The 15,775-nt window shown below is 41.0% G+C and overlaps 2 protein-coding genes across 3 annotated transcripts in view; one reads left to right on the forward strand and one right to left on the reverse strand.

Annotated features, from left to right (window-relative positions):
* Positions 1–9,283, reverse strand: part of SEC22C (SEC22 homolog C, vesicle trafficking protein) — a 28,583-nt gene extending 19,300 nt beyond the window's left edge. The window contains exon 1 of one of the 2 annotated variants that reach the window (XM_039837429.1): positions 9,172–9,283. The gene's annotated coding sequence lies outside the window, so the exon portion shown is untranslated. Of the gene's footprint in view, positions 1–8,828; positions 8,984–9,171 lie in introns of those variants that run through there. The other variant, XM_039837428.1, reaches the window with a different exon arrangement.
* A 3,012-nt stretch (positions 9,284–12,295) lies between these two features.
* On the forward strand, positions 12,296–14,860 carry SS18L2 (SS18 like 2). The gene is made up of 3 exons (XM_039837430.1): positions 12,296–12,473; positions 12,735–12,811; positions 14,562–14,860. The coding sequence occupies exons 1-3, from the start codon at positions 12,405–12,407 to the stop codon at positions 14,647–14,649; spliced, it is 234 nt and encodes a 77-aa protein (XP_039693364.1). The 5' UTR covers positions 12,296–12,404; the 3' UTR covers positions 14,650–14,860.
* Positions 14,861–15,775: the final 915 nt, after the last annotated feature.

Here is a 15,775-nt window from a genome sequence, read left to right on the forward strand (position 1 = left end):
AAGCCCAACAACAACAAAAGCCTTCTCTCCCTATCAAAGATGCAGCTTACCAAAGGACAAAACTTTTAGGCAAAAACGTTCTGCTCCGGCCAAACACCACAGAAAGAACTGCAGCCACCACATACCCACCAGCAAAGCCCAAGTGAAGAACCTCAGACTTCTACTCTCATGGGGTGGTAATGAGGTACCTTCTCAACTCCCCACCCTGCCAGGGCAGTTTAAGAGAAGACCAAGTAGGGAGCCACAGGCAGCAATGAGCCAAACTCGCCCACTGTCACTGAGGAGACAGAATTCCCCTCTCTGCCCAGTAATACTGAGGAGCCCCCTCCCTTCAGGGAGCCACAGAGGCCAGGTGGAGAACCTGGACTTTCACTCCCACCTGGCAGTAATGAGAGAGTGCTCCCACCTCCCCTGCTAGCACAGAGTCGACAAAAGCCAACTAAAACAGAAGATTTAAATAAGATCCAGAGCCTCATAACATAATACCCAAAATGTCCAGATTTCCACAAAAAAAAAAAAAAAGAAAACACTGGTCATACTTAAGAAACAAGGAAAATCTCGAATAAGAAGGGACAATTGGCTGATACCAACTCCAACATGACACAGAAGATAGAATTATCTGACAGACTTTAAAGCAGCCATCATAAAAAGGCTTCAATGAGCAATTACAAACATACTTGAAACAAATAAATTAAAAAATAGAAGATATATAGAACTAAATGAAAGTTTTAGAATTAAAACAACACAATAACTGAAGTAAAAAAAAATCGATGAATGAGCTCAACATTAATATGGAGGGGACAAAAAAATGAATCAGTAAACATGAAGACAGAACATAGAAATTCCTAATTTGAACGATCTGAGGGAAACTAGATTGAAAAATATTGTACAGAGCCTCAGGGACTGTGGGAGTATAACAAAAGATCTACATTCATATCACTGGAGTCTGGAAGGAGAGGAGAAAGAGGGCAGGATTGCATTCAGGATTCAAAGAAACAATGTCTAGAAACTTCCCAAATCTGGTAAAAGACATAAGCCAACAGATTCAAAAAGCAGGTAAACTCCAGAAAGGATAAACCCAAAGAAATCCATGCCAAAACACATATTAGTCAAACTTAAGAAAACTAAAGACTATAAAGATCTTGAAAGAAGCAAGAAATAACACCTTACCTTTGGGGGGAAAACAATTCAAATGACAGCAAACTCATAGAAATTATGGAAACCAAAAGAAAGCACATTTTTCGAGTGCTAAAAAAAAAAAAAAAAAAAAAGAACTGCCAATCCAATTTTATTTTCAGAAAAAAAAATCTTTCAAGAATGAAGGGAAATAAAACATAGTCGGATGAAGGAACACTAAAAGAATCTGTTGCCAGCACATCTGCTCTAAGACAATGGCTAAAGGAAGTTCTCTAAACAGAAAGAAAATAGTAAAAGAAGGAATCTTGAAACATCAAGAAGGAAGAAAAAACAACAGAGAGAGTAAAAACATGGAAAAATACAATGGACTATCCTACTCATGAGTTTTCTAAATTATGTTTGATGATCAATGTACGTAAAGGAAATATTTAAGACAATTATAAGTAGGGGAGAGTACAAAAATATAAAGGGATGTAAAGTTTCTATGTTTCACTTGAAATGGTAAAATGCTGACACCAGCAGACTGTAAGTCATATATATACAAATATATATACATATACATCTATATACTGAAGCAAGCACTAAAAAAGCTATACAAAGAGAAACACTAAAAAACTATACATAAATAAAAACTGAATTCTAAAAAATGTTTGAATTACTCAAAGGAATGCAAAAAAAGAAAACAATAAAAAAAGATCAAATAGAAAGCAAAAAATAAAAGAGCCGGCTTAAACTCTAATATATCAACGACTACATTAAATGTAAATGGTCTAAATATATAACTAAAAACAGAAACTGACAGAGCAAATAAAAGACATGATCCAATTACATACTTTCTACAATAAATTCACTTTAAATATAAAAATATAGGTAGGTTGAAAATAAATAAATGGGAAAAAATACACCATACAAACATTAATCAAAAGGAGTTATATTAATATCAGATAAAGCAGACTGCAGAGCAAAGAAAATTTCCATGGAGAGAGAAGAACATTATGTAATAATAAAAGAATAAATCTACCCGGAAGACATAAAGCTAAATGTATACGCATTAATCAGAGACGCAAAATATGTGACGCGAAACTGAGGAAGCGAAAGGAGAAATAGACAAATCCGCAGTTACGGCTGATGACTTTCCACGTCCAACTGACTGAAGAGCTAGAGAAAAAATAAGCAAAGATATAGATCTCAACGATACTATCAACCTAACATGTAAAAAAACAAACAAAAACAAAAAAAACGTTTGACAGAACACTCTGTCCGACAACAGAATTCCTTTCAAGCACCCACAGAACATACAGCAAAATGGAGCATATCTTGGGCCATAAAACAAACTGCAACAAATTTAAAAGAATTCATAAAAGGGTGTGTTCTATGACCACAATGTAATCTAACTAGAAATTAATAATAGAAAGGTAATGAAAACCTCCAAACACTTAAATATTAGGCAACACACAATTAAATAACCCATGGGTCAAAAAGGATGTTTCAAAAGAAATTTTAAAAATACACTAAACTGAATGAAAAGAAAAGCAAATGAAAATTTGTGAGACACAGCTAAAGCTGTGCTGAGAGGGAAATTTATAGCACTAAATGCTAACATTATAAGAGGGGAAAAACTCTCAATAATTTAAGCTCACATGTCAAAAAAATAAAAATTAAAAATTAAAAAAAAGAGGAAATAAAAAACCCAAAGCAGGCAAGAGGAAGAAAATAATAGAGTAGAAATCAATCTAACTGACAAGCAATAGAGAAAATCAAGGAAATAGAATGTTGATCCTTTGAAAAGGTCAATAAAATTGATAAACTTCTACCAAAAAAAAAAAAAAACGAGAAAAGGGACAAATTACCAATATCAAGCATCAAATAGCAGGGTATCACCACAGACAATACAGACATCAAAATAATAAGGGAATTCTACAAACAAATCTACACATATAAATCTGACAACATAAATGAAATGGTTTGATTCCTCGAAAATACAGATGTCCACAATTCCCCCATAGAAATTAGGCAATCTAAACAATCTTAGCTAAATCTCCTATTAAGAAAATTTCATCTGGAACTTAAAAATTTCTGAAAAGAAACTATCCAGGCCCAGATGGTTTCACTGGAGAATCGCACCAAACATTTAAAAAAGAATTAACCCCATTCTGCACAACCTCTTCCAAAAAACAGAAGAGGAGGAAACAATTCCAAATTCACTTTATAAAGCTAATGTTACCCCGATATCAAAACCAAAAACAGCAGAAACACAGAAAACTATAGACCAGTACTCCTCATGAACTTATATGCAAAAATCCTTAACAAAATGTTAACAGCTGGAATTCAGCAATATAATAAAAAGAATTAGACACCATAACCAAGTGGGATTTAATCCAGGATTCAAGGCTGGTTTAATAGTCTAAAATCAAACAATATAATCCATCAGATAAACAGGCTAATAAGAGGTCACACAATGATATCAATTAATACAGAAAGGGCATTTAACAAAATTTGACACCCATGCATAATAAAATTCTCAACAAAACAAGAATAGAGAACTTCCTCTACTTGATGAAGAGGATCCACAGAAAGCCTACAGCTAACATCACACTTAATAGTAAACATTTTCCCTCTAAAATCAGGAAGAAGGATGTCTGCTCTCACCAGTACTATTAAACACAGTACTGGAAGTTCTACCCAGTGTAATAATGCAAGAAAGAGCAAAAAAAGGCATATAGACAGGAAAGGAGGAAACAAAATTATTCCTATTTTCAGATGACGTAATTGTCTACATGGAAAATCCCAAAGAGCCAACAAACAAAATCTCCTAGAACAAATAGTTCAATGAGATTGCAAGATATAAGACCAACATACAAAAATCAATTGCATTTTTATATACTAGTAATGAACATGTAGAAACCAAATTAAAAATAAAACGCTATTTACAATCACTGCAAAAAATGATCTCAATAAAGCTATAACTTTTTCTTTCCCCTCTTTAATTCCTCCCCGCTCCACTTCCACTCCTAACCTATGGATGTTGCCGTCTCCCCTTAAGAACTGGATCGCTGAAAGCAGGGTGTCTCTTCCCATGTGCTTTCGGCAGGCACCCAGGGCCTGGCGCCTCCTGCGCACTCGGGGGGCCTGGTGCCCCGGGGGCCTGGTGCACCCGGGGTATGGTCCGTGGCTCCACCTGGGGTGCGAACCCAGGCGTGTAAAGCAGACGTGCTAACCACTACACTATGGAGCCACCCCTATAACTTTTTAAATGAAATACTTAGGTGTAAATCTAATTAAACATGTATAGGACTTGTATGCTGAAAACTACGAAACACTGCTGAAAGAAATCAAAAAAGCTCTAAATAGATGAAGAGATATACCATGTTCATGGATTGGAAGACTCAACATAGTAAAGATGTTAATTTTCTCCCAAATTAACATACAGGTTTAATGCAATTTCTGTAAAAATATCAATAAGTCAGTTTGTAGATATGGACAAAAAAATCTAAAATTAATATAGAAAGGAAAAGAAACTAAAATAGCTAAAATGATTTGAAAAGAGTAAAGTGGAAGGACCCATGCTATCTTATTTCAATAGTCATTATATAGCTACAGTAATCAAGATGTGTGGTATTGGCAGAGGAACAGACATATAGATCAATGGAATAGAACAGAGAACCCAGAAATAAACCTACACAAGTACAGCCAAATGATTTCTGACAATGGTGCAAGGGAAAAAAATTATTGGAGGAAGGATAGTCTTTTCAACAAATGATGATGGAGTAATGGATAACTACAGGGGGAAAAAAAATCTTGACCTAATCTCACACCCTTAGTAAAAATTAACTCAAAATATAAAAAGTAAAACTATAAAAGTGGAAGAAAACATAGGAGACCATCTTCAGGACCCAGGGAAGAGTTCTTAGATATGACACCAAAAGCACAAGCTATAAAAGAAAAATCAGCAAATTGGATTTCATCAAAATTGAAAATTTTTGCTTTGCAAAAGCCCATGTGAAAAGGATGAAAAGACAAGCTATAGACTGGGAGGAAATATTTGTAAACCACATATCTGATAAGGGACTCTAGATATCTAGAATTTATAAAGATCTCTCGAAATTCAACAGTTTAAAAAAAAAAACACACAAACAATCCAGTTATAAAATGCACAAAGCACATGAAACATTTTGCCAAAAAAGATGTGTATACAGATGGTGAACAGACACATGAAAAGATGTTCAGCATCACCAGCTATTAGGGGAAATGTAACTTAAGATCACAATGAGATAATACTACATATTCTATGAGAAGAACTAAAAAAAATTTAAGTGACAATATTCAATGCTGGCAAGCATGTACAAACTATGTCTCTCATACGTTACTAGTAAGACTGTAAAAGAGTACAGTCACTCTGGAAAACAGTTTGGCAGTGTCTCGTAAAACTAAACATGCAATTACCAAATGATCTATCAGTCACGCTCCTGGGCATTTATCCCAGAGGAGTGAAAATTTATATCCACACAAAAACCTGTGTACGATTGTTCATAATAGCTTTATTTGAAACAGTCGGATATTAGAAACAAACAAAATGCCCTACAAATAGTGAATGGTTAAACAAAACACAGCACATTCATAGCATGTACTACTCAGCAGTAAAAGGAATAAACTATTGAAACAGAACAACTTGGATGAATGGCAAGAGCCTTGGGTGAGTGAAAAAAAGCCAATCTCAAAAGGTCACATATATATGAATCCTTTAATGTAACATTCTGAAAATAACAAAATTATAGAAGTGAAGAACTGATTAATGGGTGCCAAGGGTTAGGGATGGTGAGGAAGAGGGGAATGGGTGTGACAATAAAGAGACAGCGAGAGGAAAATCATTGTGGTGATAGAATGATTCTGTATCTGGATTGTGACAGTGGTTACAGAAATCTGCACATGATAAAATGGCACAGAACTATACACACTTTATATTAATGTTAACTTCCTGGATTTGATATTATACTACAGTTATGTAAGATGTAATCAAAGGCAGAACCTAGGTAAACGGTATATGAGACTTCTCTGTACTATCTTTGCAACTTCCTGTGACTATAATTATTTTTTAAAAAAAGTTGAAAGAAAAGTATTAACAGGGTCTTTATACCACTTACTTACTCATACTTTTTATGTTCAAATGTCATTTTTTAAATATCTCTACTAGAATAATCTCTTCTGCTAATTAACTGTAGTTCTGATGATCTGTGCATGAATACTGAAGAGCACATTTTACACTGAGCAGCTCCACAACTACATGACATTTCCAGATGAGAAGGCACTATCATCTCAGGATTTGTTAAAATAAAAGCCACCTACAGATAACTAGTATTTAGTTTAAAACAGGAAAGCAGTGGAATTAATCAGGACAATCATACCATAATTACAGAAAAAATGTTATCAATTACACAAGGACAAAAGCAGCCTCAGAGTGCTTACCCTGGGACACTAGACCATCTTCCAGGTCTTATCGGCATCTTCTATAGGCCAGCAGACCTTGTAACCAGGCACTAGGCTTGCCACATATTAGGAAGTCCTCAAAAAAAATCTGCTAAGCAAATGAATGAATGACCTAGGGGGCTGCCTTATCGTTGCTCCCTGAAACAAGAAATGTGGATCTGCAGACCTTGCCATATTCTGATCTATATTTTTAACATTTCCCACAGTAAATCTCTACTTGGAGAGAAAAAGAGAAAGAGGTTTATATAGATAGAATTTCTTAAAAGTAGAAACTGAAGTAGTAATCAAACATAAAGTACCCAAGGTACTACTAGGTTTAATAAAAATATTTTAATCTGCCTCTCTCAATTCCTAAATCCTCTTTTCAGCTCTATTTATAAACTGTTCATGTCACAGATTATCTCCATTCTATTAGCAAAGATTCTGTGCTTAGTTGGAGGCCACCTTTGTTCCCACTGTTTTTTTTCCCCTGCCCTTTGCCCTTAACCCTCTCCCAAACCCCCATCACACTTATTCCTCCTCCTCCCTCCAGAAAGAAAGAAAAGCAGAAAGAAATACAGCATTAAATGACCAGGCCCTGCAAAAAAAGTAATTTAAACAAGCAAAACAAGTTTCATTTGGCATACAAATATTCGAACACAAGTTTTCACTTGTGTTTCACAATAAGGCATATTGCCCACTCCTCAAATACACAATACAGAAGACAAAGACAAAACTGAGTTATGTCACCCTTACTGAATTCACCTTAAGTCACAGGACTTGAGAACTGGCTACTTAAATTATAGATCAGGCAGGCTCCTTAGTTCCACATTGCTTGGGGATGGGGTTGGGAAGAGGGTAGAGGTCAACTCTATTATTTGTTAAGAACTAGGAAGAGTAAGGGACTAAACTTGATAGTAACAATTATTGTATGTCAGGTACTGGGCTAGGAACTTTTACACTGATAATGTTATTTAATGCTCATAACTGTGAGGTAGACATAATCTACACAAGACAGGTAGGAAAATTGTAGCTCCAAGGCTCAAGTGGTAGAGCCAGGATCCAAACCCAAACTTCATTACTTGAAATGTTCGAAAGCCTATGATCTTTCCACTACACTCTTGCTTTTCTAAATCCACTCTTTGGAATTACAGCTACTCTATTTCTCTAAAACAATTTCTTCTGGGGCACTGATACTCAAAACTAATCACAGATCTGTTAACAGATGAAGGAACAAGGCCTAAGGTTTCACTTGTTACAACTGTTCCTTACTCATTGTATTACTTTGAATAAATCAGTTTTCCTCTTTGACCATCAGTCACCTTTTGGATGTAGTTGATCTCTGAGGCTCTTTCTAAGAATCAAAAACTTCGGGACCCCAAAATGTCCTCTGTGTTATAAACACTTAGAGCTCTAACAACATTGTTTAAAATATATTTTCCAGAGAAAACGCTATTAGGTCAATTTAATTCTATTTAGCAATACTAAACCATTCTCAATTATTTACATTTTTATTTACTGAAATTATCTTTACTGAGATTAATTCCTTTGTAAAATTTAATGACAATGTACCCTATCCCTATCCATCGATCTGAGCTTTATTTTATTTTTCTGCCGATGTCACAAATTTCACCAATTAGTTTTTACCGCTGGTAATCTTCTTTTGTGGCTTTGATTCCTACACTCCTAATTTTTCCCGGAGTGCCTTATCCTTCTGGTTCTGGAAGTCTGGAGATCTGGACGTAAACCTACAATGGACACAAATGTACACCACCACCTCCTACACCTGACGTTAAGAAAAGCTAGTCCAGTGCATCCAGTATTTGGCAAACCAATTCATCTAATATCGGCATGCTAAGGGAAGTTTGCTATTAAAATTAAACAATACTCTGATGTGAGCTTCGTGGATAATAAACGAAACAATCGCCCGCTCTCCCCTTTGGACACACCCCGTCTCCTCCCCCTGGAGGCAGCGCTCTACGCGCATCTGTCAGCTGAAGGTTCCTGCTGGCGCGCACCTATGGGTGGATCCGGAGTCTGGAGAGCAACCAGCGGAAGAAAGGGGGACAGATGACTCCGAGAAGCCCCACGAAGCCCGGTGGGACTAGGCTCGGCCAGAGGGAGGGTCGGGCCTGGGGTCGCCTCTCCAGGCCCGCCCTGTGCCACACCCGACCCCGCCTGCTCTCGGTAACCGGCCGCGACGCCCGCCTCCGCCCGCCATCCCTCACCTCGCCTGGACGGCGGCCTCCAGAAGTCAGCGGCCTGCCTAGGTGCCGCGGCGCCACCCGCCGCCTCCTCCACAGCCTTAGCCCACCGGGCGAACCCGGCCCGGTCTCTGGCGGCCCGGGCGCAGGTAGGCGCCCGTGCGCATGCGCGAGTCTTGAACCTCCTCCCCCGTTCGCTGCTGCTAAGGGATACCCGCACTCGAACCGACCAATCCTGGCGCGCCTCCACCGCCCGTCCCGACAGAGTGGTTAATGAACCGGTTCTTAAAGGGCTGCAACCCAAATGCAGAGGGGGCGTGGATGGGGAGCGCGCCTCCCAACTTCCTACGCATCTCCCGACTCTCACACGCTTGGGTTTGAGGTCCAGGCCTGTAATTCCCACGTCTGGAGATGCGAGGAGGCTTCGCGGTGTAAGCTCGATTCCTGCCAGGGTAGCGGACAGGACTGACAAGCCGAGGCAAGGAGGTTCAGCGTAATGGCGTGACACGCCCTGGGCGTGGGTTCCGCTGTTCGCGTGGCTGGGCGGGAAGCCCGAGATAGGCGAACCAAAGAGCACAGCCTCCTGCCAGCCTGGATGCGGTACCAAAGTCTAAGAACTTGCAGAGTGCGTGATTTAGTATAGGGCCTTGCGCCCTCTGACTGGTGCAGTTGGTGTGGCTCAGGGACCACAATGTGTTGAGCATTTTGGCTCTAGGCTCCAGAGGCTTCTTTTCCAGGCCTCTACCCCTCCACTTCCAGGGTCACAGTGTAGACCACTGCATCACCACAGAAGAACCCCACCTCTGAAGTTGCAAATGCAGACACCTGATCTCTGACTCACCTTTTAGATGTTCTCTGAATTCCTCCCACTGTTCTTCAGCCTGAAGAAGCCTGAAGTCCACTTGTCCTTCTACTTTGTTCTATTTATCACCTCCCACAAGGCTTCATTTCCTTCTCCATTAGCTGAAAGTCCGGGGTTCACCACTTCCATCACATTCTTTCCAAAACGCATACCTGCGTGGCAGCACTCCAACCCCAGAAAAATCCAACCTCTGCCTTCTCCGAATCTGCTTCTGGGCTACAAGTGCTGCTGAACACAATCTCACAACCACACAGATCAGTGCTATATTTGTACATTGCTAGTCTCAACCAGGTCAGCAATACTGCCCAGCAGTCCTGTGTTTGCCAGGTTGGCTCTCTCCATTTCTCCTCAACAGCAACTTCAAAATCCCCAGCAGGCTCCCCAAATCTCCCACTTTTCTACCCCCTTGCTCTCCCACGTGCTTCCTTCACTGATGAAAGAGCAACCATTAAAGTGATGCCACTCCGTTGCCACCTACTTCTGCCCCTCCAACTACCATCTTTTCTTTTTCCCTTTTACGGACAAACTTCTTGGAAAAAGTGGCCTATGTTTGAAGACTCTATTGCTTCACCTTTCCCTTAATTGCTCAGTCCTCTGCAACTCTGACTTCTGCCTCACCATATTTCTAAAAGTTCCCTCATTAAAGTCATCACAGATCTACTTTCTATCTTGCTTGACCTTTCAACAGCATTTGTCATTGCTATTTGTCCTATCCCACGCTGCCCTGGATTTCCTCGTATATCTCTAATTTCTTTCTCTCATTCTCCTTCGTAGTTCCTTTTCCTCTGCCGTGAGGGAAGCCAACACACTCTCCTTGGGGAGTCTTATCCACTGCATGGTTCCAGTCAGTTCCCACAGTGATGCTTCTTAAAGTTTATAATGCCAGCCAAGTCCTTGGCCCTGAGTTACGGATCCAAATAGCCAGCCCCAGACTTCAACATCTCCATTTAACATCACCTCAAACAGTACATGTCCACAGCTGAATCTGTCACTCTCGTTTCCAGTCCAGCTTCTCCTCCACTCTTCCCTACCTCCATGAATGGCATCACCAGTCTCTGAGTTGCCCAAGGTAGAACCCAAAAGTTATCCCTAATTGCTCCTTCTTCCTCTCCCTCCACCATTAAGTCACTAAGGCCTGCCGACTCTACTCCTAATATGTTTCAAATGCATCCTCTTTTAAATTGCTCCCACCATTTCTGGCCTGCACACCTGCAGCAGCCTTCTCGCTGTTCTTTTTGCTTCTCATCTGGCTGCCTCACCTGCCTTTCGCCTTCCACCAGGAAAACTCTAAAATGCATCCCTGACGCCATTACTTCTCTACCTAAAACCATCCGTGGCTCCTGTAGATCCTAGGAAAGAGCCAAGACTCTGGACATCTGTCACCTGCATAACTTCCACTTCCTCTTCACATTGAGACATCTGCTCTCCTGGAGGGCTTTCTCTGTATGCTGGACCAGGTTGATCTCCTGCACCTGCCCCACCTTAACTCCATCTGATGTCATTGTCATTTCTCATTTGTCTAAATAGGAATGGGGCTGAGTAGGACTAATCAAGGCCCGCACCCTGCTCTTGATGGTTCCTCCTCTGTCCACTCTGTTTTCTGCAGAACCTCTGGGGACTTTTCCTGGGGAGGGAGCCTGGTTTGGAGATAGCAATACAGGCTTGGGGACCAGGAAGCCCTGAGTCCTGGCCCAGCTCAGGCATGTTGCCCCACTTCTCCCGCTGGGTTTATCCATTTGTGAAATGAGACGAAAGCTGCCTCCTCATAGGGTTGAATTAAAAAAAAAAAAAAAAGATTGTGGCGGGAAAGATTAACAAAAGCAGATGATGAGCCTGCTCTGGATCTGGGCCACCACTCAGAGAAATGACATTCTAGGAGGCAGAACTGCACTCAGACCTCTTTTGAGAAGTAAAGACTTCTAAGACTTCCAGAGGAACAAGCTTGGTATTCCCTGCCCAGCATGGGTGGGCTGGACAAGCAAGAAGACAACCACTTTAGAGTTTGGGTGGTTGCCAACGGTATAATTATGTGGCCCAGGAGGGTAAGCTCTGCTTTCTCCCTGTATCTCTCAGCAAACCACTTTTGCAGTAGGTGCATAGGTGGTATGGGATAGTAGTTAAGAGTGAGGATTCTAAAGCCAGACGGCCTCTGCCCTTAGTAGCTACGAGAACCTGGGCAGGTTACTTAACTTGTTTTCTCATCTGTAAAATGGAGAAAATAATATCGCATTTTAGGGTTGTAAATCTAAGGAAAAATAGGCATTTATGCGAATTTCTCCCTCAGCAAAGGGTGAAGCGCACACCAGTATTTTCTTGGGCCCTACAAGGTCTGGCTTGGCAGGAGGCAATGCCCAGGGTTCACGCTCCAAACGTAAACCTAGAGGCAGGAGAGTGTCAAAAGGAGTGGACTTGGGGCCAGACATCTGGGTTCCAACCCCCATTCTCGTGTGAGCCCAGCACGGTGCTCCCGCAAGCACCATGCACTGCGCGTAGAAATGAAGGGGCTGATGACGGACCCCGCCCCACGTTATCTCTCCAGACTGCGCAAACGCGAAGGACCCGCCGATTGCTCAGGGGCCCCAGGGGCTGGGTCCCAGAGGGACGCTGAGTGTCGCTCCTGCGCGCCCAATCACAAGCGACATTCGGTCCGTTCCCCGCCCTCTAGGCGGGAGGACCCGTGATCCAGCTGCGCGGAGGTCCGCGGACCCTGAGACCCAGTTCCAGTCTGGCTTCCCGCGATGTCGGTGGCCTTCGTCCCGGACTGGCTGAGAGGCAAGGCGCAAGTCAATCAGGAGACGATCCAGCAGGTGAGCGCTAACGCGGGCGGAGAGAATGGGTTTCTTAGTCGAGAACCGGAAGGGCTGCGGGTAGCTTCCGGGAGTGAGCGGCAGCCCATCTGAGACTTATGGGATGCCCAGGGTACTGACTTTCAGTGGTGCAAGTGAGATGGGAACAAAGTCAGCAAGGGGGCTGCGGCAGGACAGCCCGCCACTGGGCTATGAGACCTTTAGGCAGGTTACTTATCGTCTTGATGTCGCGCTGCGCTGACCCTTTTTATGATCTTTCAGCTTCTAGAGGAGAATGACCAGCTAATCCGCTGCATCGTGGAGTATCAGAACAAAGGCCGGGCCTATGAGTGCGTCCAGTAAGTCCCCAACTCCCTCCCCTTTGAGTGGAGGGGAAGCAGCGGGCCTGAATTAGGAGTCTTGGGAGATTGCTTGCAGATGAGAGTCAGGTTACTTACCTGCCAAAGACCAAAGGGACAGTACATTGTGAAGCCCAGAATCAGACATGGCACCCTCTTCAAAACTTGGATTACGCTCACTGCAATGCCTCCATCACGTAAAGCCATGACAGCTGATGACAGCAGGGGTGGGGAGGATAGCACACGGAAAACTAGTATTACGAGATGAGAGTGGTGGCCACTTTCCCATGGATTCCTGGCTCATCCTTTTTCAGTTAAGTGAGGAAATCATGACCATTTAACTGCTTTGTAACACACAAAAGCCAATAAAAGATTTCTAACTTTGTAACACACAAAAGCCAATAAAAGATTTCCAAGTTAAGGTAAGGTAAATTCTGCACAGTAATTTAATGTGCTCTCTAACCATATACCAAAATGGGAGGAAATAATCTCTTTTCTAAATGTAGTTCAGGAATTACACCTCATTTATTGTTAAAAGATATTATTTAATTGTTACTGAAGACATGTTTAAAAAAGCCATGCTTTCCCCACCCTCTGAAAAAAATACCTACAGCCCCTCAAACAGCTCAATGGAATAATAGAGATATCCACTTTTAGATAAGTCTTTACATTTGACTCTGGCATTTGGTAATTTGCTTTTTTTCACAGTTTATAATAAACACTTTCTCATTTTTCTATATGGAAAATAGTTGTAAAACATTCCATTTGGTGCAGTGATTCCCAACATATGGGTTAGAAAGTTATCAAAATCTCCTGATGGGCTTTTACACATTGCAGAGGCCACGCTTCCTACTTCCTAGTCTGATTTGTCTTCCTGTCCCCCCGATTGAGAATCCCTACTATAGAAAGTTCACATGGATCATGGGAAGTATCTCGTCCCTTCTTAAGTTTGTTAAATAGATATTTTATAACTACTACTGAGTACCAGGCACTGTTTCAGCTACTGGAGAATCAGTACCAAAACAGATACTAGCTCTGCTGTCCTGGAGCTTACATTCTAGACTCTAACATCTAGAGGGAGGAAATCATATAATTAGGCACCTGCTAATGAGCTCTTTGAATAAGAATAAAGCCAGGTAAGTACAGGGAGGGATGTTGTTTTATACAGGGTATCTCTGATGTGACATCTGAGTAGATACCCCCGGGCTGTAGTGTGCTGGATAGTTAGCTTCAGGTGGTAGCAAGGAGACTACTGTGGCCGGAACTCAGTGAACAAAGAGAAAGTGCTGGGAGATGAAATCAGAGAGGTAACTAGAGGCCCCAGTTACATAGGACCTTAAAGGCCACAAGAAGGACTCAGCTTTACTCAATGAGATGGGAGCCTTTGGAAGATTTTAAACAGAGGTAGGGCATGATCTTAAATTGTACAGTGATCACTCGGGTTGGTATATGGAGAATAGAGTAGGGGTACAAAGGTAGAGCAGGGAGTCCAGTTAGGAGACTGGTCCAATACCACAGTCTAAGCAAGAAGTGATAATAGCTTCGCCTAGAGAGGTAGCTATGGAAGTGATAAGGTAGAACAGGTAAGATTCTGGATATTTTTTCCTTAAATGTGTTAACAAGAAAGTTGATAACACTTTATCCAATTAATGGATAAACCATTCCACTAGAGAAGGTAAATTATTTTCCAGTTTCTAGTTCATGTTCAGTAAAAACAAGCCTCTAATTTTTGCCTATTTCTCACCCATAGGTACCAACATGTGTTACATAGAAATCTCATTTATTTGGCTACCATTGCAGATGCCAACCCAACCAGTCCTTCAAAAGTAGTGGAATAATCTTCCGGTTGGCTGTTGTGAGGAGTAATTGAATGTAATCCGTTTCCTGAGAAATGGAGCTGGGAGCTTTACCAACTCGGCTGCGTAAAATATGAATGAAACCTCTGTGGCTCTTTTAAAAGTATGAAAGTATGAAAATATGAAGAAGCTACCAAGTTAACTATTTCAATGTAAATATTTATTTAATAATTAAACAGTTTCCCTCAATTAAGTTGCCGCCAGGTGTCCTCTTTCTTGAAATAGGTATATTTGGATAAAAAAAATAACAAAACATGGGCTTCTTCAAGGCTCCTTTTTTACAACCTGAAGAGGAAACTTAGCAGGTGTTGGTGATGAGCAGGAATTGGTGTGACTCCAGAATGAGACCCTGCCAGATGGACATGAAACTATTCTCTCTTCTATGGAGTTTTTAGTTGTAGAACCCCTGACTGCTCTTTTCGAGTTGCTTTGAAATAAAGCTTGCCTTTCCACAAAAGACTAATATTGAGGTATAGAAATGTTCATGTAATAAGTGTTCCATTTGGTTTTTCAGAAAAACCGTAAGGACTTAATATATACTACACCATTATCATTGCTAACAAAATTAATAGTAATTCATAATTATTAACTAATATCTAATAATAGATAATATTATAGAAGAGGAAAAATACCTTTCTTTTAAAATTCTCAGCTGGGACTGTAGTAAAAGACATTAACAAAAGAAAACCATACAGATTTATTTAATAGAAGTTTTACATGACGTGAGCCTTCATAAGGAAATGAAGCAGTTGAATGTGAGCATTTTTATACTGGGTTGCGAAAATGTGATAGGACAAAAAGGTATGAGCTAAGTGTAGTGAACTGGAGGAAACAGCAAGGCTTGTTTGTTCAGTTTCCATGTCCCTCAGAGAGATAAGGATGCTCTTTTCCTCCAGGTATAGAGAGGGCCTCTCTCACATGCGGGTCTCATGACCTGCTTCAGGGAAGGTCAAAGAGTCTTTCTAGCATCTGCCACTTCTCAAATTCCTTCAGCTCAAAATATTCAATATGCCCGGGTGCCATATTTTTGAGTAGCGTGTCCTGAACCCCTTTAATCAGTTTTCAATTATCATAAAGTGTCTTTTGGTCTGAATTAGGATCTAAATAA

Source organism: Pteropus medius, unplaced genomic scaffold (genome assembly GCF_902729225.1).
Source record: "Pteropus medius unplaced genomic scaffold, Ma_sr-lr_union100, whole genome shotgun sequence".
NCBI lineage: Eukaryota > Metazoa > Chordata > Mammalia > Chiroptera > Pteropodidae > Pteropus > Pteropus medius.

Bases quoted from the DNA above. Each gene is read 5' to 3' on its own strand.
- SS18L2 (XM_039837430.1), top strand. From the start codon at position 12,405: ATGTCGGTGGCCTTCGTCCCGGACTGGCTGAGAGGCAAGGCGCAAGTC. The intron at 12,474-12,734 runs GTGAGCGCTAAC...ATGATCTTTCAG, and splicing joins ATCAGGAGACGATCCAGCAG to CTTCTAGAGGAGAATGACCA. The intron at 12,812-14,561 runs GTAAGTCCCCAA...TCTCACCCATAG, and splicing joins CGGGCCTATGAGTGCGTCCA to GTACCAACATGTGTTACATA.